This window comes from Brienomyrus brachyistius, chromosome 8 (assembly GCF_023856365.1).
Source record: "Brienomyrus brachyistius isolate T26 chromosome 8, BBRACH_0.4, whole genome shotgun sequence".
Taxonomy (NCBI): domain Eukaryota; kingdom Metazoa; phylum Chordata; class Actinopteri; order Osteoglossiformes; family Mormyridae; genus Brienomyrus; species Brienomyrus brachyistius.
In genome coordinates, this window is record NC_064540.1 from 11686139 (window position 1) to 11711379 (window position 25241).

At 41.8% G+C, this 25241-nt stretch overlaps 2 protein-coding genes across 12 annotated transcripts in view; both read left to right on the forward strand.

Moving 5' to 3' along the window:
- Window positions 1-2507: 2507 nt before the first annotated feature.
- On the forward strand, window positions 2508-14449 carry arfgap1 (ADP-ribosylation factor GTPase activating protein 1). 7 transcript variants are annotated; one of them, XM_049021793.1, is made up of 14 exons: window positions 2509-2839; window positions 3558-3622; window positions 3885-3994; window positions 4235-4406; window positions 4647-4747; window positions 4899-4988; window positions 5142-5253; window positions 5487-5543; window positions 6947-6979; window positions 7852-7881; window positions 9862-9918; window positions 10426-10485; window positions 11100-11176; window positions 11525-14449. In XM_049021793.1, exons 1-14 carry the CDS (start codon window positions 2653-2655, stop codon window positions 11859-11861), a joined length of 1488 nt encoding a protein of 495 aa, XP_048877750.1. In that variant the 5' UTR covers window positions 2509-2652; the 3' UTR covers window positions 11862-14449. The 7 variants fall into 7 exon arrangements, with proteins under 7 accessions (XP_048877753.1, XP_048877750.1, XP_048877754.1 ...); XM_049021799.1 differs by having other exon boundaries at window positions 2759-2982; XM_049021796.1 differs by lacking the exon at window positions 10426-10485 and having other exon boundaries at window positions 2508-2839; window positions 11106-11176.
- Window positions 14450-16384: 1935 nt separating this feature from the next.
- The window catches only part of elmo2 (engulfment and cell motility 2), a 30339-nt gene continuing 21482 nt past the window's right edge, over window positions 16385-25241 (forward strand). For 4 of the 5 annotated variants that reach the window (XM_049021788.1, XM_049021791.1, XM_049021790.1 and 1 more), the window contains exons 1-2: window positions 16385-16468; window positions 18684-18751. The gene's annotated coding sequence lies outside the window, so the exon portion shown is untranslated. Of the gene's footprint in view, window positions 16469-18683; window positions 18798-25241 lie in introns of all 5 variants that reach the window. The other variant, XM_049021789.1, reaches the window with a different exon arrangement.

The following is a 25241-nucleotide window of genomic DNA, read 5'->3' on the forward strand; positions in this document are numbered from 1 at the left end:
TTCCAGAATCCTATGCAAAAAAAAGCCAAAGTACAAACTCATATAATTGCCCACAATAAAGTTTTGATGAGCCAGCGCATTTAAAAGAAATTTGCACTTGTTGATGTTACTTATTGAGTCACAGAAAAAAAAAAAACACACACCAAAGTTTTAGAACTCCAGACCAAAAACTAGGGTATAAATGAACTGAAAAGAGCAGTGCACTGTGATTGTATTGGGGATAATGCCTCAGACGCTGACACACAGCCAGCAGCTTCAGATCGTGTGCCTTACTTAGATGACTTTGCACAAAAAAAAAAAAAAAACTTTGTTTAATTTACTCTGCAATATCCTGCTCTCTTGTGTACATGGGGGAAATTACATCTTGGATATTTTCACACTTCAGTAGTTCACAGTAGTTCATAGTTCATCGGCCATTTAGCAGGGCTACCTCACAATGACATGGACATCAAATCAAACCTTTGCAGCTTTGTGGCTGACATTTGATCTGGTTATGTTGGATTTGATGTTTCCTCTGCATATACCGATTAATTTAATTCAAACAAACTTACCACAGGACCATGGAAAAATCTCCAGGTTGCCACGGCCTTAGATGGGTTATCAGTTACTTAAGTTTGAATTAAAAACAATGATTACTAGTTCAGAAACATAAAACCTAAACAGCCAGACTAAAATATAGTTTTAAAAATGTTTCAAAGAACAGATCTATATTTTTTTTTTTAAATGAAAGTGAAACAACATTTTGGACACATTTTGGATGCTTCCTGGGATAAAAGATATGAAAGACTGATGGATGTTCTTTTAAATATTGATTGCTTTTTCTGTATATGGGAAAATACTTGTACAATCCTGGGCAAAAAAGAGCCAAATCCGAAATTGCTAAATATTAAGTTTTAATGGTCTTAACAATAAATTACTGATCAGATAAATAGCAAGAACTGAATAAAGCACTCCTGAGACCTGCGCCACCATTTTCTCAACACTAATCTATCACAAATTACTTCTGTTGGATGATACACTGTCCCAGAAATAATTGTGATAAACGATATCACTGTCTGGGTAATATCATTTTATGGCTATACTGAAATCATTATAGCATAATACTGCAAGTACATGTTTTCCAAGAGCAATGAACTTTAAATTCCTAAGAATTTTCAGACATTAGAATGTCAACAAAATGTAAATAAAACATGAATAAAATCACACACGAAAAAGGTAAAATGGACTCTCTGGCTCTGTTAACATAAATTGCATCATATATTGGATACAGGTAGTTATTCAGTCCTTTACAGGCAATATAATGCCAACCCAGTTTTGCAGAACCCTGCTCTGTAAGCGCGCCGCACGGACAGTGCAGGGCAGGGCAGAGGCAAGACAGGGCAGAAGTGAGGCAGGGCAGAGGTGAGGCAGGGCAGAGGTGAGGCAAGGCAGGGCAGAGGCAAGGCAGGGCAGAGACAAGGCAGGGCAGAGGCAAGGGCAGGGCAGGGGCAAGGCAGGGCAGGGGCAAGACAGGGCAGAGACAAGGCAGGGAAGAGGCAAGGCAAGGCAGGGCAGAGGCAAGGGCAGGGCAGGGGCAAGGCAGGGCAGGGCAGAGGCAAGGCAGGGCAGGGCAGGGCAGGGCAGGACAAAGGCAAGGCAGGGCAGAGGCAAGGCAGGGCAGGGGCGGGGCAGAGGCGAGGCAGGGGCAGAGGTGAGGCAGGGCAGAGGTAGGGCAGGGGCAGCTTGACTTTCTAAAATGTTGGGGGCACTCATTGTTATGTAAGCAAACATGTATGTAAACACAATTTGCCAATATCGTGCAGCGGTTATGTCCATATATTGTGTGATAAGCCAATAACGTTATTATCATGACAGACCTAATGCTCCTTGCTGTAGTGAATTGTTGGAAAAAGCTGCAAACAGGGAAATTTTCTTACATACTTGTAGGCAAAGATAAAATAATGTAAAGATTTTAATGTTTAATATAATATTCAAAGTAACACACGTCTGGGTATTTAAAATTTTCCAAAATATCTTCTGGCTATTTGCTGTAGCCTGTTGAGACCATCGAAACCTTAGTGTTTTACAATTTGGGGTTTGGCGCATTTTTTTTTTGCCCAGAAGTGTAATATCCACTGACTGTAGCACTAGATGTCTCAAAAATGTAAGTAAAAGTAATAAAAATGTAAAATAGATTTTTTTTTCAATATTCAGGTCCGCTTCACAGCCAGATTTCCCTCATGTTGTAAATATTTCTTAGTCCGCAGGTATATGTCCTTGCTAAATTGCGGTTAACTGGATATACACAAAAGAGACAAATTCGGTGATTAACTGACATAAGGGAAAAAAACCGTAATCAATAATCGGTACACTTCTAACAAACTCCACCCAAGGAACCAATACGAATCTGCGCACTGCAGAGTTTTGCATACAAGCACACATTTTTGTCATCCACCCATTTTCCTTAACCAGATATTCAATGCAGGGTCGCCTGGGACCTCTCAGAAAGCACAGGGACACGGGAGAGCCTGGATGAAGGCCAGGATCATACATGACATCGCTGAGCTTCTCTTTCAGCTGATACTTAAAGATTTCCGTTTCCGTTGACATTGTGAACTACTCTAGTTAACTCTCACTTCTGTCACCAACGCAAAGAAGCGCTTCCTTTCCCAGATGCCAGCCAGCTACTGCTCAGAGTTTCAAACAACCCCCCTCTGTCCCGGTTCCTCCTGCCAGTCATTCCGGAGGTTGACGTCAGACGCAGCGTCCGCCGCCTTCCCAGCATGCATCGCACCGCCGCTCTGCAACGTAGGCACTCGGCAAATACAGGCGGCTGGTTTACTGTGGACGTATATCGAGGGTAAAGTCACCATTATAATGATATTTAAAGCGGGTTGTCTGATACACGGTTTAGGTTAAGTTTATATCAGCAGCCCAGTTTTTGTCATCTTACACTCAGCTAGGAGACTAAAAAAATTACCGGTTCGTTTCCAGTTTAGAAAGGTAAGGTTCGCTGCCTCGCCGGCTACATCACCATGGCTAGCCGGCTTCTTCAGATAGACGAAGTCGAATACTAGTTGGTTATTAGTAACTCATTAGAGTAATACCATGTAGTAGGTTTTGTGGTTGGTTAGGTTGTTGAATGCCATGTCTTGTCGCTGACGTTGTCGGTGATATGCGTACTAGCTGGTGTTGGTCGGCTAACGCTGCTGGGTTTCGCAGCACCTTTGAATGACGCCTCAGTGTACTGCTATTTATTCCTGTTAAGTTAATATATTAATGTATTACCATGACCAGACGGCCCCAGAAAGGGTGCTGGCTACCTTGTCATGTATGTCGTTTATAAGCTGGTGATGTGGGCTACGCGTTCTGGGGGGTGAGGGATAGTGAGGCACATCTATTTGCTGATTTATTGAGGGATATTCATGGTTTAACTCGGGCTGTCTGAGTTACTTTTGAATGACTATTAAAAATATATCAGATCGTCACATAACTGTTTTCATTTACATATGTAAATTCGTACAATGGAGTCAGTTGGACTAGTATTACAAAAAACATTTACTATTCTGATATTTCAGTTACAATGGCGAGTCCGCGGACCAGGAGGGTTTTAAAGGAAGTGAGAACTCAGGATGAAAACAACGTAAGTTTAAGTGCAGTTACTGAAATTTCAGACTGTCCGTAGACACTCTAAGTGCGATATTAAAATTCTCTGAACTGCATGTAAGCTATACTTATGCGTGTTTAACTGTAGTCATCTAGTTAAATGTTATGTAAAGCTTTTACTGTGCAAGTTAATTAACATATGATACAAGTAAAATGAATATCTTATCTGTGTTTTTTTTTTTTTACACGTATCTCTTTGAGAATTTAGCTCAGTCTTTTGCTGTTTCTTGTTTTCTTAGACATGTTTTGAGTGTGGGGCATTTAACCCCCAATGGGTGAGTGTCACCTATGGAATATGGATTTGTCTGGAGTGCTCTGGCAAACACAGAGGCTTGGGAGTGCACCTTAGGTGAGTCTTTTTAATGTGGATTAATTTGGATGATGCAGTTGTATTGGATGGTGTTTTATTATGGGTGCAAGGTGTCTACTAATCAGCAGCCTACGTTTCATTTAGTGGAAGCCAATAAGAAGTGGTGCTGGGTTATTTCTTGTCTTTTTGACACTTGAACATTTCGCGCAGTGTGGGTGGGTGTCTTAGCAAATCAGGTTGTGGTGCAGCGTCACAATACTCCAGTGTCAATCCTTTTAGCTTTGTGAGATCCGTTACCATGGACAAATGGAAGGATATCGAGCTGGAGAAGATGAAAGCAGGTGGAAATGGCAAGTTTCGCCTCTTCCTGGAGCTACAAGAGGATTATGACCCCTGTTGGACTCTGCAGGAGAAGTACAATAGCAGGGCAGCTGCGCTTTTTAGAGACAAGGTGAGCACACCAGACTCACTTAGCCATTTCTCTGAGTAGTGATTGGTGGTTTGAGTTAGCATGGTGGCTAAGTAGCTAGACTGTGATGAAGTGGTATCAAAGTGCTAAAACAGGCCTAATGTGGCACTTAAATATCTCCTGTAGTACATGCCCAGCTAATTGTTGTATGATTTGTTGTAAAATGTCAAATTTACTGTCTAGGTTGCTAAGTAAAAAAAAAAAATGTAACTGATTGTGCAGATAGCAACGTTAGCTGAGGGAAAGGAGTGGAGCATTGATACATCCTCTGCCAAAGACTGGACACCACCACAAGCCAAGGCTGGTCTCTCCTCCTCACACCGGTAAGAACAGGAAAAGGTCTGCCCCAGCGTCAGTGAGCACCACACATACCTCATCATACCGGCTTGTTCAGCCAACCACAAAAGCAGATTACTGGGGCCAGAGCGAGACATGGAGACATGCATTAAATAACACCTGAAACTCGATTCACAGCAGTTCAGCCGGTCCAGCGAAAAGCTCAGGACTCTCTTCAGAAAAGGCTTTCGAAGACTGGCTAAGTGATGATGTCAACTCTTACCAGAGGTCAGTTTTGTCTTCACTCTTTTTTTTTACAGAACTATTTTTCTTTTTGTAAATAAAGATGATTTATGAAGGACACTGACCAGCAGAAATGTGCACAATTGTTTAATTTTTTGATAGTAAATGGAGGCTGATATTTTTGTACTTTGTTTACAGTGGCGGTGGATACAGTGGTCAAGACAATCGCTATGTGGGCTTCGGCAACACAGTCACTCCTCAGAAGAAGGAGGATGATTTCTTGAACAATGCGATGTCCTCTATTTACTCGGTATGACTCTCCGTACTGACAGAATGCTCAGATGTGGCTGCTATTGGAAAACCTGCTGGAATATGCTGTGCTGGAGTAGAATATATGTTAAGTATGTTATGAATCCATGTTATGCAGTTTCCCTGCATGCTAATGACTTGGCTAAACTGCTACGCAGTTTGACATTGTATTTATGGTAAATTACCCCTTGGTCTTTTGTAGTATGAAAATGTAATCCTTTATTTAATTTTCAGGGTTGGAGCAGTTTTGCAACTGGAGCTACTAAATTTGCGTCTGTAGCTAAAGATAATGTGAGTACTCATGTTAATGTGAGTGTAATATCCATGTTTCTGGATAGGGCTGCATGCTCTTAATACATATTAGTGTCATAAGACTTCTGTATGATGTCAGGTCTGAATAAGTTTTCAATAAGCTGGTATTTTAGAACAAAAGAAAACGGCATATGCATAAAACGTGATGTAATGCAAGTTTTGTACTTTAATTAGAAACTTTTGTTTTTTGTAGCAAGCAAATAATTCTCATTCAGAGCAATGGCTCTTGATCCCGTGAAGATATTATTTTTAGCACCTTGGCCTGTAACAGTAGTGCTTTGCCCAAAGTTTTATATAAAATCTTTTTATCATCACTCTCACTGTCTTTGGTCCTAAACACAGTATGTTGTCGTAGGGATGGTCCTTAAGGGTCATGTGAGTAATCTGATGAGCTTCACGCTGACATCTAGTCTGTTTCATACTTAGCGCTGCTGCGATTAGTTGACACTTAATTATTTAAATAAAATTACCTTTATGATTTCTTAAATGTTTCAGTTCATTATGACAAATGTTTTCCTTTAATATCACTGCATAATTATGAGAGAAGTTCAAATTATCACACAACAAAAAGGTGGTTTTACACTGTGCAAAGTGCAACAGCATACCATAGCAGCACTAGCACTATGCAGGAGCACCTGAAGCGGAAAGGTACAGGCGCTAGTGTGGATGGTAGCCGGACCGCTAAAGAAGCCACCCTAAACCCAAAACAAGCCTAAGTGCCTTTTATTCATATTTATTATATTAGCATTAGAATCACGACTTCAGTGCCTATGTTTTGTGTTGCATGTGACGTGCTCTGTTTGCCAAATTTATTAAGTATGAGGATACTTCAAATTTATACATATTACTAACTTTTGGGCATCACCGTACATTTGATTAATATGTTTAGGCATACTACTAATCTGTTTATCTCAATTATCTAAAGCCCTGCAATGACATAGTTTGTTGTTGTCAACGTAAATTCAAGTCAAGTTGATTTTCTGGAGGAAAATTAGATTAATCAACCAATCAGTAAATTAGTCAATAGAATAATCTATAGAAAAATTGTCATTAGTGGCAGCCCTATTTGTACTTCTAATAAATCAGCTTTCATGATGCAGTTAATTTACTTGAGGTGTCATTGACTCAGAACTTTAAAGCACAATGATAAGGTTCAGTTTTGAGAGGCATAGTCTTACTGCAGTTTTATTATCAGTGGTTATTCTGGTGAATAGTTTATGCTTTCAATAAAGTGGATTTGATATCTTGCACAATGACCTGAAATGTGTTACCACCTCATTGTGCTGCATGTAGCCCTGTTCAGTGTGTATCTATATTGATTTGTGATCATTGCCAAGATTTAAGACATGTTGCAAAAAAACGTCTTGTATTCTTTTGTGCAGACAGCAAAACTTGCCACTCAAGCAACTCAAAAGGTAAGTCAATAAGCTTACATATTCTGTCAACGGATATATACCGTTACGTATGCTTAAGCTGCTTTGATCAACTTTCAACAAGCCTGTCATTTGCTTGATAGCTGTTAATAGAGCTGGTATCTAGATTAAATATCTACGTTTAAAAACATCGATATAAATTGAATAGTTCTCTATACATCACCTTGGAGTACTCAGGCAATATAACAGTTCAGTACTCGGCTGCAATGTATGATCATGGTTTGTCTTGAATATGTTTCAAGATGTCAGGCACATAAAATCTGGTAAAGATGTTCATACTTTAGTCATCCTCCGTTCTTGATAACATTTGCTTGTGTTATGAGGGTATCTAGTACAGGGGTGTCAAACTGCAGTCCTGGGGGGCCCAAAGCCCTGCACATTTTTGGTTTCCCCTCATTTAAAACACCTGATTCAACTCCTTGCACCTCCTTGTGCTAATTACCACTCAGCTCTTCAGCTGAATCATTTGTGGCAGAACAGAGAAAGAACTAAACTGCACAGGGTCGTGGCCCCCCAGGACTGGAGTTTGACACTCTTGATCGGGTAGGTTTACTGGTTATAGTCTGTTTATTGTCTGAAATATATGGCTACCACCTATAGCCCAAAGCACTCTGTGTTTTTTTTACTACTTGTGAAATACACTTAGCTGAAGGCATTTATGCTCTATCCTTTGGTATCTCTTGATAATCCAAGTTCATTTCAAAGGCTGGTGTTTCATATATTGTCGTGAGTCTCAGTTCTTCCACATAGGTGTAAATCATAGTGGCTGTTGTGGACCCCTTTGTATGACCTCTGTGTAAACTGTAGTTTGAAATGCCTGTTGCTCCCTTTGCCTCTCTGCTCCCTGGACATAGTTAAGGGGCTATAAACCTCCTCCAGAGCCGGTAATCATCGCATTAGTGTATGCATGGCAACCCTGTCAGTGGGCTCTGGTCAGACTTGGTCTTCCAATGGGTCCCATTTATATTTCTGTTATTCACTTCACTGAGATTCATCCATTGTAATGTGCATGGTCCATTTCGCAAGCTTATAAGACAGTCAATGCAACAATGCTTTGTAGAGCTGTGAGTGATGTCAGGTTGCTCCAAAATGGTTCAGTTAATTTTGGATGTTGCCAAGAATATTATTATTCTTAGTTTTGCTGTTTTTATTTATCGTTTTGCTGTATATCGTCTCGCTGTCTTTATCGTTATTTAATGACGTTGAGTCCTTTTGCTACTGTCCTGGCTGTGGTAGTACTGGTTGTTTCAGCAACTCATGTCAGTAGCTAGATATATGTGGCACCCGCACACCAGCATGTTCCAGTGAGGTGCAGACTAGATTCATGCAGTGCCTGTTCTGTCATCAATGCTCTGTTCCCAGCTCCCGTCGTCCCCAGCATTTCCCCACAGTTTCCAAACCCAGCACAGTGTACTCTAAAACATCTACATTAGGGCCGCCACTAACAACTCTTTTTCTACAGATTAATATCTTGACTATTTTATCGATTGCTCGATTAATCTAAACGATTAATTTTCCTCCGGAAAATCAGTTTTTGTTAATTTTATTTTCATGACAACAAACTGTATGTCTGTGCAGGGCTTTAGATAATGTACGATGGCTTTTGATCACTATATGAGCATTATTTTCACCCGCAATTCAATAAGCAGATTAGTAGTATACTTCATTAATGAGATGCGTATTGTGATGTCCAGTTTTTATAATAAATTGCGATGTCTCTATGAATTTGGCGTATCCTCATGTTTAATAAATTTAGTGGAGCCGCCGCTTGCGACACAAGTGACTGAGGTCATGATGAAGGAAGGGAAAGATCAGCAGCCACAACATCTTTTAAAGGAGGAGATACTTTGGTTAAACAAGGTAAAAAGTTTGTGGTGGTGTGGCGGTACTTTTTGCAGAAGTTTTCATTATTTCAGCTCACAAATTATTTTCTTTAATTTAGAGTCCCAACGCGCACGAACATGCACACTAGCACTGTCAATCAACGTAGAATAAGCAGATTTTAGCCTAAACATTTCAATCACAAGCACTTATTCAATAGGGATTCTAGAGTAGCAGCCAGATGTTTTTATGGCTTTAATAATGAGTGTATTTAGCAGCTACAGGCACCAAAGATATTCAAATGCTCCCCATACTTATGGCAATTTAATAAACACGATTAGACAATGCGGCGCTTTTGCCTTTTCTGGATCTAGAGTAGCACCTTTGTTTTCTCATCAGGTGTTTGTGTATAGTGCTGGTACTGCTGTGATATGCTGTCGCACTTTGCACAGCGTAAAACCACCTTTTTGTTCTGTGAGAATTTTAACTACTCCCATAATTACGTAGTGATATTAAAGGAAGACATTTGTTTTAATGAATTAAAACGTTTCATAATCCATAAGAGTAATTTTGGTCATTAACTACGTCAGCGAATCGCGGCAGCCCTAAACAACATCCTTTGGGTTCTTAGATATGCACAAATGTAATCGATTTTCTTTCATTTGATTTGAAATTATCCATATTGAATTGGTTTTGACTGTATCCTCAGTGTGCATTGCTGCTTTCAGGCAGCAGTGTGAGTAGTCGGTGCTTTATATCTAATTTGGAACTCACGGGAATTTCCCTGTGATGTCTAGGCTTCCGAAAATAAGCATATTTATCTTGTTTGAAACTGTGCTGGGTTCCTCATAGGCCAAACGCTTTGCTTTTCCTTTTCTGTGCGTCCTGGGGCAAATTCCCCTCAGCTTGCCTTCTCATTTTGGCTCAGTGTTACAAAGGAAAAGCACAGCTTTTTCAATGTCGTAACACTGATGAGCCTCATCTTCTCTTTGTAGAATTCTGTGCTCTCAACTTAATGTCTTTTTCTTTTCTACTTCAACTAGGCTGCAGAGTTAGGCCAGACATTAAATGAGAATGTTATCAAACCTACCCACGAAAAGGTAACGCTGGAAGTTCCAAGTTATTGTGTTCCCTGGCAGCTTCTATTGTTATGCTGCTTAGTTAATTATTTAGTTACAGGCATTTATATTTAGCAGTTAATATTGTCTTTGTTTTCTGTGTCAGTGTGTCCAGTGAATAGAATGCATGAAAGTATTTGAGCAGCGTAAAATGTACTTCAGTCATTTTGTGGATGGCTTTGTCTGTATAAAGAAAAATCCAGTTTGTAAAAATTCATGTCCTCTCTCTGAGTCAGAAAGAGCCATGTTAAATACACATCTTTAAGGTAATTTTGAATAACAGGAATCTGTCCTATAAATTGTAAAACTGTGTACTCTTAGCCTATGAAAATGTATTTAGAATTTCTTGGATCTGAAATGGTAATTTTAGAGATTAAAAATAGCTGGAAACAATCAGTGTTTGCCCTTAGCACTGTACTTCTGTGTAAAATGACATGGCGGGGCCCACGTTTGCTCCACCTGGCATTAACGGCAAATCGACATGTCCAGGTTAAGGAGGGCAAGTTGCTTGACGACATGACAACCGGCTTCTCTGAGCTGGCTGTGAAGGTAGGCAATGTCCCAGTGTTGTGCCTCACGCACCCAGCGCCAGCCTCCCAGTGTGTGTCTAGGGATTATCTCCAGAGTAATGTGGGGGGGGGGGGGGGGGCACGGCACCAGAGTCCTACAGACACTGCAGGTCATCCATGCTTCACATTCACTGCTTGCCGCAGGGCTTGAGAAGCACAGTGTCTTTACAGACAGTCACTTCGGTAATTAAGAGGGGCTGTGCTCCCTTTGAGGACTTTCTGTAAGGACGTGGACCTTTTCCTGTAGTCTGAAATGCCCGCAGGACGGCCATTTCTCAGTGTAACAGATTTAGGGCAGCCTCACTGGCCCCATTAATACTGTGCTCCTCATGGGGGGCTGGCTCGGGTTTGAATGTCTATTTGTATATTAAAACTTTAATGGAGTTCCTGTCTTTCTTCCTCTGTGCTGCCTTTATAATTGTAATGGTGAGTACTGTGTACCTCACAGTTTGGTTTGGTTCTTTTATTATGAATATATGAAGTTATATTCTGTAGTTGAAAAGTTCAATTGTTTAATACTTACTGATGTTAATAGTGTTTACGAAGAACCCCCTCTTATTCTTTATGTAAAGCATGTGTGTTTTGCTTTAAAAGGTTCAGGGGGCTGGTTCCAAGGGCTGGAAGGACATGACTTCTTTCTTCAGTGGGAAGACTGAGGACCCCACAGACAGGTAGTGAGCGAGCCAGGCCGTACCCCAGAGATGGAGCTCAGTCAGCAGAAATGTAAAAATGCCGCTGGGCCGCACTCAGTGGAACATTTTAAACCACCCAGGCAGTGGTTTATTAAATCTCGCAAGCTGAGTGCAAGTGAAGTGCTGCAGTTTATTTAGTATATTAAGAAAAAGGAGGCAAATAATTTACCACATCCAGTTAAAATTGATGAAATAGGACCAATGCAGAATGTTTGTTTGCCTTCACGGTTGGTTTTGTTTGCCAGAATCGCTTGCTTTGTTTTTTTTGCCAGCCTTGTTTGCTTGCATAGTTTGTTTATAACCTATTTTTGTGCTGTTCTGCCAAAGGTCATCAGTAGGTGGTAGCTACCAGAACATGGACTCCCCAGAGGGCTCCCATAGCGGCACTGGGGCCAACCAGGATGGCTGGGATGGCCCCGGGGGCAGCAGCAGCGCCAAGCGCTCCGGCAGCAGTGACAGCTGGACCGTCGCCGACGCCTCAGCAGGGAAGAAGAGCTCCGACAGCTGGGACAACTGGGCATCTGAAGGGCCGTCCAACAACAAGCACAGCACGGGGGACAGCTGGGAGGCGTGGGACAGCAACTGGGAGAACATGGGTGAGAACAAGGCGAAGAAGAGCCAGCCCAAAGCTGCGGAGGAAACCTGGGACAGTGCTGACTGGTAGGAGCGGTACTCCGATAGCGCTCCTCCCCCTACATTGACGCAGCATCAAACGCACAGCGACCCCCAACGATTCCTCTGAAAGTTTAATGGTGCAGTCTAAGAGTAACGTAAGTTGTCTTTATAGTGTTCACTTTGACTCGCCAGTAAAATATTTTTTTGAATCTGTAAGATCGATCTCCATCCACAAAGATTCTGTCCCCCTCAGTTACTGTACAGACCGAGAACAAGAAACAAAAAAATCTGTTTTATGATGCCACAATTCTCATTCTTAGTTTTTCCCAAGAAAGTATTTGTTACATTACCAAGTGCTTTTTAAAATTAAATATATTCAGGTAAATTGTGGAATTATAAAATAAGTAATATTGTTCACATATAAACTGCCTGTAAAAAATAAAATAAACATTTCTGTAACATACTTGTTATGGAATGCAATTAATTTGGTGCACAGTGATAACTTTAACACTTTAACATCCTGTCGATGTAGCCAAAGGATTGCATACACTTGGTTCTTAAAAGTGGACGTTTTACGTACGTTCCAGTGATGGCAAATTTGTATATACTGTAAGCATGTATAATAGGCTGCTGCATCCTAATCTGTTCTCTGTCAGAGGCCCTACTAAACTTCAGGTGCTGTTACATGCAGTGATAACCATTGTATTATTGTATTTTCACCTGAACACTGGGATGGTCACACAGCAATAAAATGAGATTATCCTGCCCTCAATTTATTGCCGAGGCTCCATGGATCTCAGACCTGCAAAGTAAATGACAAAAAACACAAAAAAATAGTCTCAGAATTCAAATCAGTTGTTTGTATAAAACAAAGCCTTAATATTTAGTGTGTTGGCAGGAGTCGGTGATTGAGGATTGGAATAACTGGTTCTTCTGTAACCTCAGCAGCTGATTGGACACAGCATATCCGTAACTGGGCCTGCTGGAAGCTGATCCATCCTATGTGTGCATTGTCGAAACTCTACTCGGTCTAAGTGCTGTTTCTCTTGTTTCTTGGAATTACTCCTGCTTTCTTAACGCCAGTAAAGGAAATTAGAGTGGTATTGGGGAACGGTGAGGTGCTGCTCTCATGACTATCTCTTGTTTATTTCCTGCTGTGGAGTAGTGTACGCTTTGCAGTCGGGTGTATCTGGGAATTTATTCTCCACTCCTATTTGCAATTTAACTGCATGGGTAGGAACCTCTGCAGTTTTGATTGTTCCAGTTCTGTGCTGTAAATAGACTGTGTGTGCGCATTAAACCTTACTTGTTTGTTTATATTGTATGGGAAAGGTATTGCGTGACTTGTACTTGCTTGCCGTTCCCAGATTCATCACGATCAGGTGCAAATACAATAGCTCCGTATGTCTGGGCATGTCGTGTGTAATAGTTAAACATCATAATGCTGTTGTGTAACAAAAGATACATGGGCTCTATAAAAATGTCCCCCCCCCCCCCACAAGAAAAACTAAAAAAATGTTTATGCTGCATTTTTCAAACTCTTGATAACATGTCCCTGAAGTGTGAACTTTGCATTGGTTGTGTAAAAGCGCCTTCCCAAGGTGGATAATTGTTAAATCCTGTTTTGTTTGACCCTTAAAATTTCCGTTGCCTCCATATAAATTGAACTATTGTTGTTGTTCTTTGTTTCTGCTCCATATGAACTGACAGTGGAGTGAGAAACAATGTTATGACTTGTTTCTCCTTTCCACATCTCGGTTTATATTATACTATTATACTATATTACAATTTTAATCTCTTCATGCAAATTTGCCATTGTAATAAGCACATCTGTTCCATGCAATTTTTGTGAAATATAAGAAGTTAGAAAATCCCAGACAAATTGTTCCCTGCTGTGAGATATGACTTTTTACAAATGATCAAATGACTTCAGATGCATGAGTGATGAGGTTGTGCACTTAATTATTCAGGACTCTTCACTTCTTTTCAGAATTTCGTTCATATGGCTAGTTGCAACAAAGTGTCTAATATATATCTTGCATATTTTCATCATTTTGTCATACCTGGCTGTAATTATGGACATTTTTAAAAATAACAAACTACTCGGTCCCCATCTCGAATACTGTAGTCACTTTATGCATTTTTTCACAGAAAGCTTGTTGCATGATATACACCAATTTAAATTTTATGTAAATGTATAAAAGTCATTTATTGTAGTTTTATTTTTCAGAAAATATAAATCCTTTTTTTTGTGTCTAATCAAAAAAAATTGTCTGAATTCCAGAAAGATCAATGGAAGTTTTGTCGTTTCACCAAATTTTGTTCCACAGACCAATAGCCCCCCCCTCTGGTTAATGTGACATTTGCTTTTTCACTGCATATTCTTCCTGTTTAAGACTTTATTTTGATAAAATGCATTTTTTTGAAAATGACAGAAAGCATTCCAAGGCCACAAGAGGTCACTATGCTGGGTTATAATGTGCAATATATTTTCATGTCTTAAATCAATCTTTTCCCCTTGGGCTTCAAACAAAGCTGGGACCGGCCCGATGGAGTTCAAACAATGTAACAAACAAACTTGAATGGGTATCCTTGTTGTGTAGTCCTTTTGTCTGAAAATAAAGACAAAAAACATCAGATGTTGTATAACATTACTTTCTTGTGTGTGATAAAGTGTTTTTAAGAAGCTACTACAAATTTTCCAACTTTTTTTTTTCTTAATTAGCTTGTTTTTCCTTTAATAAATTTAGCATGAAACGCAACCAAGACACTTTACATACTTTCTGGTTAATACTGGGTTGAGAGAAATATTTACTAATTTCTGGAAAAATTGTTTTTTGAGGCTGGAATTTTTTTTGTTAGATTTATAATCTGTTAAGTGCAAATGTACGTATTTTTGTAGTTTAGAAATTCGGGTAGTACTCATATACTAAAATATGAAATATACAAAACACTGGTGATATGCATTTAGGTTCTACTACAGTCACATAAAAAGATCTGCTCTGATCTGCATATCAAATTAAAGTAAATATTTATTTTATACATTTATGTTGATACATAAACTATGGTCAAAGGGCCAGTTGTGCCTGTTACCCCACCAGCCATGGGATTCAAACCAGTGACCTTCTGACCCATATACCCACAGAACACCTCACTCCATAATCATCCTCCAACCAAATACCCGAGACAGTGTCACAAGTTTGAAATACATCAAATTAAAAGGTATGCATGAACACATGTACTGTTCAGATCTGCTCTGTTTCAGTTGCTCTCTTGATCACTCTTGGTGACGCTTTTAAAGTCGTTTCCCCTTTCAACCCAAACTTCCAAAGTGAAAATGACTCTTGTATGTATTGAAACTCTTACATCTACCTTCTGCCACATCTTTCTTGGATTATTGTAATACTGCTCTGACTGTTATGCAGTCTGGGCTTCTCAGTCAGCTTCAGCTAATCCTACAGAAGACAGCCAGAATCCTTCTGGGCCTGAAGTGATCCCACCACATCATCTTAATGCTATTCAAACTCCACTGATCTTCCAGGACATCGTAAGAACTCCCGGGTGCAGTGACTGCCTCGCATGAGATGACAGCTACACTTGACTTCCTGGGTATCATTCGCAGTGGTATTCTTTGGTCGGATGTGTCTTGTATGACAGAGGAGAGAACTGAGCTTTTTAGCTGTGTAGCGTATGCAGTTGAGGGAGGTCTCTTTGCACATTAGGTCAGCCGAATCTTTGGAATAAATGTTCCAACAAGCTAACAGTAAGGTTTTATAAGAATGTTCTTACTTTGATTCAGGCCCTATAAGTCATGAAGGCACACTTTTCCATGCTTAGATTATTTGGTTTTAAGTTGTTTTTAAGTTGTGGATTTCGCAGACACTTTTTAACCAAAATGACTACCTGTAGCATTTGGGGTTACAGGTCTTTCTCAAGGTGCTGACAGTGTCATCACTCTGCTGACCACGGGATATGAACCAGCAACCTACCAGTAATGGCCATAGAGTCCTAACCTACGGAGTCACACACCACCTTTTAGTGGATGTATCTCCATGCACTGTATAAAGAGTACCCAGAAGAAACCCATGTGACCTTGGGAAAAAATACGAACCCCCCCACACACAGCAGAGGGGAGATTCCAGTGCTGCCTTTATTCAGCAGGCATTTTGGTCTAGACCAGTGGTTCGCAATCCTGTTTCCAGTGCCCGTCCCACCAGAATGTTTCAACTTTACCATAATCAGCTTCACATTGTCCTTAATAGGTTAATAATGAATGTGGTAGGTTGAAAACCTGTGGTGGGTGGAGGGGGGAAGGAGTCAAAGTATTAGACAAGCAACAAATTAATACTCAACATCATTATTTCTATTACAATTATTAGTATTATCCATCCATTCATCCATCCATCCATTTCAAAACTCTTTCAGTGGTTTGTCACCTCATCATTATAAGCGTTGAGGATTAATAATAATGATAACGATTATTATTATTATTATTATTATCATCGCGTCCATCAAAAGGGGCGGAGCTTTACGGGACATCGCGTCTAGGGCTGTTCCAGGCCCCGCCCTTGAGGTGTGGCCACGCCGTGTCTCATCGCCCAGAGTTTCCCACAGTACAGACGGTTCGGCGGTTTTGGAAGCGTCGGAGCTTATAGGGTGAGTCCCGCTTCCGCTGCAAAGTGTCTGGCTCCCAAAAAACCTGACAGCGATCGAAGTGGCTTGCGCTTCTCGGCCACGGATGATCGCGCCTGTTTTTTTTTGTATTTCTATGGAAAAGTGCACGATTATCGCCGACGATGTGCTTACGCTTTAAGTATATTACCAGCCGCATGCCTGCCTATTGTCTAACTCCGAAGAAAATGATCATTTTGGCAATAACAGCTGCTTGATTATCATTACTTTGTCAGCAAGCTGTGTTCTAAGTCAGTACTTGTAGCTCGGTTGGATTGTAAGTAAACGCGTAGCTGGCCGATTTTTATGACATATATACTAATTGTCAGTATTTAAATTGTGTGAAATTGATCAGCAAACGCTCGCTGTTTTTATGCAATGGACCAGCAGTTTCTTTATCCTCTTGCCCACGTCTTCTGTGAATGCATACAACTCTTCCCGAATAGTATTTTAAATTTTTCCTACTAAATAAGGCGCATATTAATATTAATTATCTAAATTGTCAAGTATGAGATGTGGGAACTGGTGCAGTTTTGCACGTTGACCGATAAGACTCGAGTGGAGGGATGTTGCGACGGGTAATTTTTATGTCTAACTACATCTTCCATTATTTTCGGGGTTTTACTGGAGATTGATTGATGCATGTAAACATGTACAGTTAATATCTGCCAAATAGATGCTCACTGTTGCGCTGGATACATGGAGTCTATTATGTAACCCCTGCACAGCACTAGCTACTTAGCCAGAAACGGTGGTCGTGATTGTGTATGTATATAATGCCCTTGGGTAAACTGACCTGGGATCAGTTTGATTATTTTGCCCCTAATGGTTTAGAGTTGAATCACCGATCAGACAGGCGATCTCAAATCGGTTTTTAAGGCAAAAAGAGGGGAAATAAAAGTAACCGCAGCTAACTGTGCAGCGTGTAGACATTTTGTGACAACGCCGGATCGATGTGATACCTGTTATTCCCCTGATCAAAATGTCGTTGCGGCAAGCAAGGTTAAGATACTTTTTATATATAAAACAACCCTAACGTATAGCTGGCATTGCAGCGTTGCCTAGCCTCTTCGTGCACTTCAAAAATGTACACCAGAGTTAAAACGCGAAGGAATAAATTATCTATTTTGGAAAATCTATATACATATATATTCTGTGAAATTGTCAGTGGGGAGTGCGATTATTTTCACGTAAATAGACATAGTACCCATATTTACTGCTTGATCACTGCATTTATTTATCACATTACATAAAGGGTACTTGTTGAAGCCGTCTATTTTTGAGCCCTTAGTTTTGCTGTTCCTCGAAATTTAAAGTTACATTCTGCAGTGATATATGTGTTTATTACTGCTGATACTTGTAGGGACTGTAGCAGCTGTGGCTGTGAGTTTAAAAAATCAAATAAGTAATAGGATAGTGGATGAGAACATATATATATATATATATATATATATATATATATATTTTTTTTTTTATTAAACTGGGGGGTTATTATGTGGGGGTGTGGGAGCGCTGTCGGTTTTGAAGGTTTCTGATGGGATGCATGGAGCTGTTTACAGCGTAGGTAGGTCAGCAGTTGCCAGAGTAACCGAAGGTGCACAGCACTGCCTTTGATGTGGAATCCCACACTGCTGCGCATGGTGACAGCCCCAGTGCTGATGCTGAGCACTTGCATTATTGTTGGAAGTGCCTGGCGCTCCGTACCTCTGCTCAGCATGGGTGAAAAATAGCTGCCTATGGATGGCTGGAACCTCAGTCTGTGAGCAATAAATGTAAAGCAAAAGCACCAGATTTCATTTTTGCTTTTCACCCTGCTAGAGTTTTTAAAAAATCTCTTTCTGATGTGCTGTATTATGCCTGTAGCACGGTAGATAAAATGCTACATTTGTGACTCAACAAAATATGTAGCTGTATAAACTGGCAATGGGAATCTGCAGGTTATATAAGTGACTTGATGCGGAAAAAAATGCCTGCCATCTGACTGGGCTCTGTCACGTGGCCCTGAGGAAGGAGAATGGCTTTTATACATATTTACATTATATTTACATAGTTTGGGGATTTTTTTATTCGTGTGACATGATTCGACGCAGTCTTGCGGGAGAAGAGAGATGGCAAATGGCTTTATTCTAGGGGGTGCTGTGTCACACCCTGAGTGACATTGGCTTTTTGCATTTTATATATATACATTTTTTTCCCCCAGAGAAATGGTGTGAGCATTGAGCTGGTGAGAGACAGACACCAGGAGCCCGTCCGACGCCGAGCTGTCTGGTAAGAGTCGGACCCCTCAAACCCGGGGCCTGAAGGCCGAAAGGAGGTTTGATTGTCATATCACATTTCTCATTGCTTAGATGATTATTGTCTTTTTTACCATCATTTTTACCATGATTGTACACATCTGGCCACTGCGGGTTTCCTGCAGATCTTGTGAGATTTTGTCCTGGTACTTTGTTGTTGTATTGCTTTACTGCAACAAAGGAATCCCTGTTTGTGTGGCCTTTCATAATGAAACACATGACAGCCGTTAGATGTTAATTAGGAAATTACCTAGTTTCCTCACCAGCATTTGACTTCAGGGGTTCTGAAGCTATGACATAATACATAATCACTCTTAATATTCTGTAGTTTTGTAAATGGGGCCCTACAATTTACCCAAATGAGTTAATAGTTCAAAGCAAAACTTTGTTATTGCATATCTGAATGTAATTTTATTCATTCAGAACTTCATAAGACCTTTTAATCACAAATGTTATAAAAACACTGAGATTTTAAATATCATCCTCACGATTACTTGCGGTTCTATAGGATTTTTCCAGTTAAATTCTTGTCTGTCCCAGCTGTCTCCCTAAAGGGATTGAATTTGTTTTGGAGTATTTATAGAGAGATCGAGAGAAAGGCTACCTCCCTGTAAAATATATGTTCGATCTTCACATGGGCCAGTGGACACTGGGACGCCCCCCTTTGTTTCCTGAGGGGAGGGGCCTGCTGCACAGGCATCTGCTTTCAATCCTGGCAGTTTTATAGCTGTGGCCCGTGGGCCCAGACCGTGTCGGACGGCTTTTCCGGTCTCGCCACCGGCCCCGCCCCCGGCCCGCCGCGGCTGCCCTCTCCGGCGCTACTCACGCTCTGCCTTTACTTTTGGCCGACTGCCTCACTTCAGGCCAGCGGTCGAGGCTCTAGTCACTTTATTACAGACATTTGAAGCTGTGTGTGTGTTAAAGTGCTTGGACTCGTCCTCATTCGCTGCGTTTTGTTCCCGCTGTCCTACATTAGCGAATGCCCAACCCCAAGACGGTCACGCTGACTTGGTGGTGTGCACGAGTTTGGATATTCATGTCATTAACCCCTGTCCAGGCCCAGGACATCGTTTACCCCTTTGCTCTGACATTGCATAATTCATGAGATACAACCAAGTTTCGTCATTGTTTGTTAAATATCCTTAATTCTGAGTGAGAAAAAGGTCTTTTGGGGCACATTGTCCCAGTGTCTCTCACATATGAACATGATAACTCATATTCATAGAGTTGCTGGTTAATTACCTCCTGTCTGATTCCCGCTAAGTTCTTTAAGAGTGTCCCATTTCTTTTATGATGCTCCCTTATTCAGTCTACATCTTGACTTGTCGTTTAAGCTTCACTGGATAGGATGTCCTAAGGACACACTTGCTGGCTTTATTTTCTCTGATTTAGCCTGGGCTACTCGGGGGGGGGGATTTTTAGCCCACAGCTAGGAGTGTGACTCCCCTTCTTACATGCTAAGTTGTCCATCCGTCGCTGCTGTATAGATTTCATTGGGACTTCTCTTTTGTGGGCTGAGTGAGGGGCTTCTATTTGCATGGAAAGCATAGAAATAGCCGGAGCCTAGCGCGCATCTGTTTTTGTGCAAAAGTGTGACATCTCAGTGAAGCGGTTTATGTAATCGCATGGGCTGATACGCTGTCTTTGTGTGGATCGCAATGTGGTCGGCCGGTTTCATTTTCATCTGCAGAGACCAGTGTCACCAAAATGGTGCAGCGTGGGAAGGTTCTGGAATGTCCTTCTGTCCTCTTCTTCAAGGGTCAGTCCTGCTTCTCGTTCCTTCACTCTCTGACATGCCGTTCAGTTCTGTCTGCATCTCCGTGTGTGTTCACAATCTATTCTGCAGTCTAGTGATGCGTCGCTGCAGTATTCATAGCTTAACCGGTTGCATTTCTCATCACAGTTAGTTTTGAGAAGGTAAATGGACATCCTAGTTGAGCCTTGTGCTCCTGTTAAAATTTTCTACTTTTAAGAAAAGTACGAGACTTCTGCGAAAGTTTTTTTTTTCTTTCTGAAAATGTGTCCAGCTGGAAGACAAAATGGCAGCAGAAGTGCATCCCAGCAGTCAGTGTGGTTTCCTGGACTTTGCCGTGTCACCAGTGAGCCCAGCCAGACTGCAAGCCCTCAGAGACATTGAATTGTGGGAGCAGGGCTGTTTTTCTTGTGACTTTTGGGCTCCTTCCAAACATTGTTCATTTAGCCGGACTTGGTGCTGCTGGAGTTTCCCGAAACGATCGGCGCCCCCACCCCCATGCCACATTACCACCCCCCCCCAAAGGCCTCTGTACCCCACTAAGCGCGGCTTGCTGCGTGGGTTTGAGCGGATGTCTGCCTGCTACAAACGTGGCATTATTGCACTCTCACTGTGTCGTCTGTCCCCAGGGAGGTCAGTCCTGGCACACTGCGGCGTTGCCGTGCTGCCAAGGTTTCATCCGCTTTCAAACGGGATGGAAACGGAGAGAAAAGATGTCGGCTACATCTGAAACTAACTAAAGTGGCGGCAGGCGAGGGGACTCTGCTGCAGCGGATGACTTCAGATGAAAAGGACGAATTTCCTTGAGATCTTTGGCATTCTAGAACAGTCTGCGGAAGATCGTATGAAATTTAAGGAAGTTATGTTAAAGTGCTCCGGATATGGTTATAATGATTCAAGTTACTTTCTGTCATCTTAGTATAATGTGAATTTGTGTGGTTGCATAAATATAGGAATGCATGCATTTAACAATTAATGTCTGATTTTAATATGAGAATTTTTAAATGTTATGAGAGCAGTCCGTCCCTTACGTGTGGAATGTAAGCTTTGCCTTAAGTTTGCAGCGTTCATATATTAAGTTTCTAATTATACTGCTTAAGTTTACATATTTACAAAATGCACAGTAACAGAAATGAAACGGTAAGAAATCAGCACCAATTTTTTCTGCTAACAAATTTAGGCAATTGTTTGGGTAAAGTCCAACATGCCAGAGTGTCCAGATGTTAAAGGTTTGGAGGGAACAGCAATTAACTGGGTTGTAATTAAAGGAGCCTAAGAGAGGCAAACTGTTTTATAAAAGAGTAAAAACAACACCTGAAGTTAACAGGATCTGCTTTTGCCGCTTTCAGAGCCTCAGGTCGCACAGAAACACGACTGGAACTCTGGGCGTTAGGCCAGGCCTGGCTGGGTGTTTGGGATTAAGCTCAAGATCTCGTTCTGTGGAAATAGCCATTCAGTAGCTATTCCTGCTTCAGTACTGCCCGCTTTTCGTTGCTGGTCTGCAGTGAGTCAGAAGATTATGGCACATCAACAACTTTGATTTATTCCATCCATATTTACACACGTCCAATTTTAAATGTCTTCATACCTTGTTAGACACAAGAAGTCACTGGTAGGGTTGTTATGAAAATAGCATCTGCTTATAGTAAAATTAAATGGTTAGCTATAATTAAGTTATCAGAACTGGATTAGCGTAGCTAATCTAGTTGCTTAAGAGTCCGCCAGGAAATGAACAGTTTGACTCCCACCAATTGGGGGTTTCTCCCAGGGGTTTCTCCCAGGGGTTTGCGAGGCCCCTTGGGCTCCATAGGGTAGTCGCTGGGAGTCCACAGGGACATTTCCAAAATGTTGGCATAATAATCCAGGTAATGAAAGATTTACAAAGGGGAGCCCTTGGCTGTACAAATGGGGGAATGCATGCATTTAAAAATTTATGTCAGATTTCAATACAAAAGAAAGAAAGATGAAGGAAATATGAAAGCCCCCCCACGCCCTTTCTTAGGTCTTTTTGCTTATATTATCATGCACATCGCAGGCTCTGGTCTCTTTTTATTTGTGGGTCTCTAGTTCAAGGTAAATTGCACTGATACAGGATTTACTGTTTGCTGTGACTAAGACCTGAACACCGTCGTTTTCTCTCAGCAAAGGAAATATTAGGAAGAAGCGTTTATGGTAAATACCGCCAAAGCGTACGGAAGGAGCTTTCGTTTCGGTAAGCAGGCACTGTAACAAGAAGGGGAAGAGAACAAACGACTCGGGCTGCTGGTGTTTCTCGCTGTGTTGCCAGGTGACTGCGATCGTTACTTTGTGCCTTCAGCAGCTGACGTAAAATTGACTCACACTTTGCCAATCGCGACATAAAGAGATGTCAGGAGCTAGAGGATGAAGATGATTCGAGGCTAAGGATCCGGCGCATATACTGCCCTGTGGCCTTGTCCGTTTCCTCTTCATAAACATGCCGTCCTTCCCGATTCTTCTCTTTTCATAGCCAGGATTTTCAGGCTCTTTGAGGCATGTTGCCTTGTGGGAGGTGAATTTCTTGAAAATGCTCACGCCTGTTTACGAGTTATGAAATAAGGCGTACAGCATTGACACGTTTTTCATCTGTGAGCTAAAACGAGCCATAATTTCCACCGCGTTCTTTGGCAAACGTTCTTTCACCCTTTAAACAAATGAATCTGCAGGCCAGACAAAGTCGCATCTTGTCCCTCGTGCTGGAGAAAAAAAATCAAGATTTTGCATCCCCCTGTCATTGACACTGAACACCTGACGTAACGTCGGTTTGTTTTGCTCGTCAGCTTCAGGAATGTTCCGTCCCGCACAGCTCTTCATTTCCCACAAGGAAGTGCAGCTGAAGCTGGAACCGTACAGTAAGTGTCGTGTAGCTGAAGAATGCGGGCGAACCAGAGCGCCGGGCAGGAGCAGGGTGAGCTGCGAGGAGCTCCTTTGAAAAATGTACTTGGCAACAGTTATGGAGTTTATACAAGTTCTCCCCTGCAAGCTTCACCCAGATATTTAGAACCATTTGTTTTTCTACAGCCCACAGTGCTGACTAGGTTAAGTGGTTAGAAAATACATGGATAGATGGATGGATTCAGTTCTCATGTCCTTCCTCCTTTCAGTACCACCCTTAAAGTCCTGTCCTGCACCATTCACCGTCCTGCTCTTATACATGACCGCATTGTGGGGTCTGCTACACTGCCCCCTACCTGCTCTTATATGTCACTGCACGATGGGATCAGCTACACTGCCCCCTGTCTGATCTTATTCACGACTGCCCATTGGAGTCAGGTACACTGCCCAATAACTGCCCTTATACGGGACAGCACTTTGGGGTCTGCTACATTGCCCCCTGCCTGCTCTTATGTGTAATTGCACTTTGTGGGTCAACTACACTGCCCCCATCCAACTCTTATACGTGACTGGACTTTGGTGTCTGCTACACTGCCCCCTGCCTGCTCTTATGTGGAACTGCTCTTTGTGGGTCAGCTGCAGTGCCCGCTGCCTGCTCCTTTTAATTGCACAGTCCATCAAGTCTGACCAGCACTGACGTGTAATTAAGGCTTCATGGTCGACCTGACTTCAAGCTTATACTCTTTGGCTGACTGGAGAAGACAAGACAAGTCAAGTCAGGACAAGTCAAACTTTACTGTCTAGATTTACTTGTTTGTTGGTGTAGTTAAATTCTGGCATGTTAAGCAGGACTCTCTGCGGGATTCCTCCAGGTTGCCCAGTTTCCCCTTATAGCCCTAAGATAGGCAGTTAGGCTAACTGGTATCTCTATCCAGAGTATGGGTGTGTGTTCTTGTATGTGCCCTCTGATGGAGTGGCATCCCATTCAATGTGTGCTGCCATTGGCTCCAGGCCCCCCTTACCAGAGTAAGTGATTAGATCGTGCATGGACAGATGGATGGATGATAGACTAAGTTAAATATCCAATATTGCAGAGTTTCCCAATCCGGTCCTCTGGGATCCACAGCCGGTCCATGTTTTTGCTCCCTCCCAACAGAGGAGCTGGGAAGCAGTAAAAGCGTGAACTGCTTTGCGTGCCCAAGGACCAGGTTGGAAAACACTGCAACATTGTCTTGCATGAATGTGAAATTTCAGACTCCTCCACATTGGCAGGAAGATTAAGCCAAAGTTCCTCCAGCCTGTAGGTCCCATCCTCATTATTTCACTTTGATGGTTCATCGCACTTCTGCTGTCTAAACATGTTAATACCTGAAAGTATTAAAATGATCTTTACGCTGTGGGGACTTCTCCTCCCCACAGATGTCTGTGCAGCATTTTCTCATGTAGATGACTTTTCATTTATTCTTCCTATATTTCATTATATTAAGGTGCTTTTTTTGTCAACCGCAAACTGAAGCTTGAATCTAATTGTATGCGGAACACAAAGGCGGCCTTTAGTGTGATCTGAGGAGTATCAATCACGACTTATCAGGAAACATTTTGTCCTATATGACACACAGTAGGGTGGCATGGTGATGCAGTGGTTAGCACTGTATGGGGCGGCATGGTGGTGCAGTGGTTAGCACTGTATGGGGTGGCATGGTGGTGCCGTGGTTAGCACTGTTGCCTCACACCTCTGGGACCCGGGTTCGAGTCTCCGCCTGGGTCACATGTGTGCGGAGTTTGCATGTTCTCCCCATGTCCTCATGGGGTTTCCTCTGGGTACTCCGGTTTCCCCCCACAGTCCAAAGACATGCTG

Bases quoted from the DNA above. Each gene is read 5' to 3' on its own strand.
- arfgap1 (XM_049021793.1), top strand. From the start codon at position 2,653: ATGCCAGCCAGCTACTGCTCAGAGTTTCAAACAACCCCCCTCTGTCCC. The intron at 9,919-10,425 runs GTAACGCTGGAA...CGACATGTCCAG, and splicing joins TCAAACCTACCCACGAAAAG to GTTAAGGAGGGCAAGTTGCT. The intron at 11,177-11,524 runs GTAGTGAGCGAG...GTTCTGCCAAAG, and splicing joins ACTGAGGACCCCACAGACAG to GTCATCAGTAGGTGGTAGCT.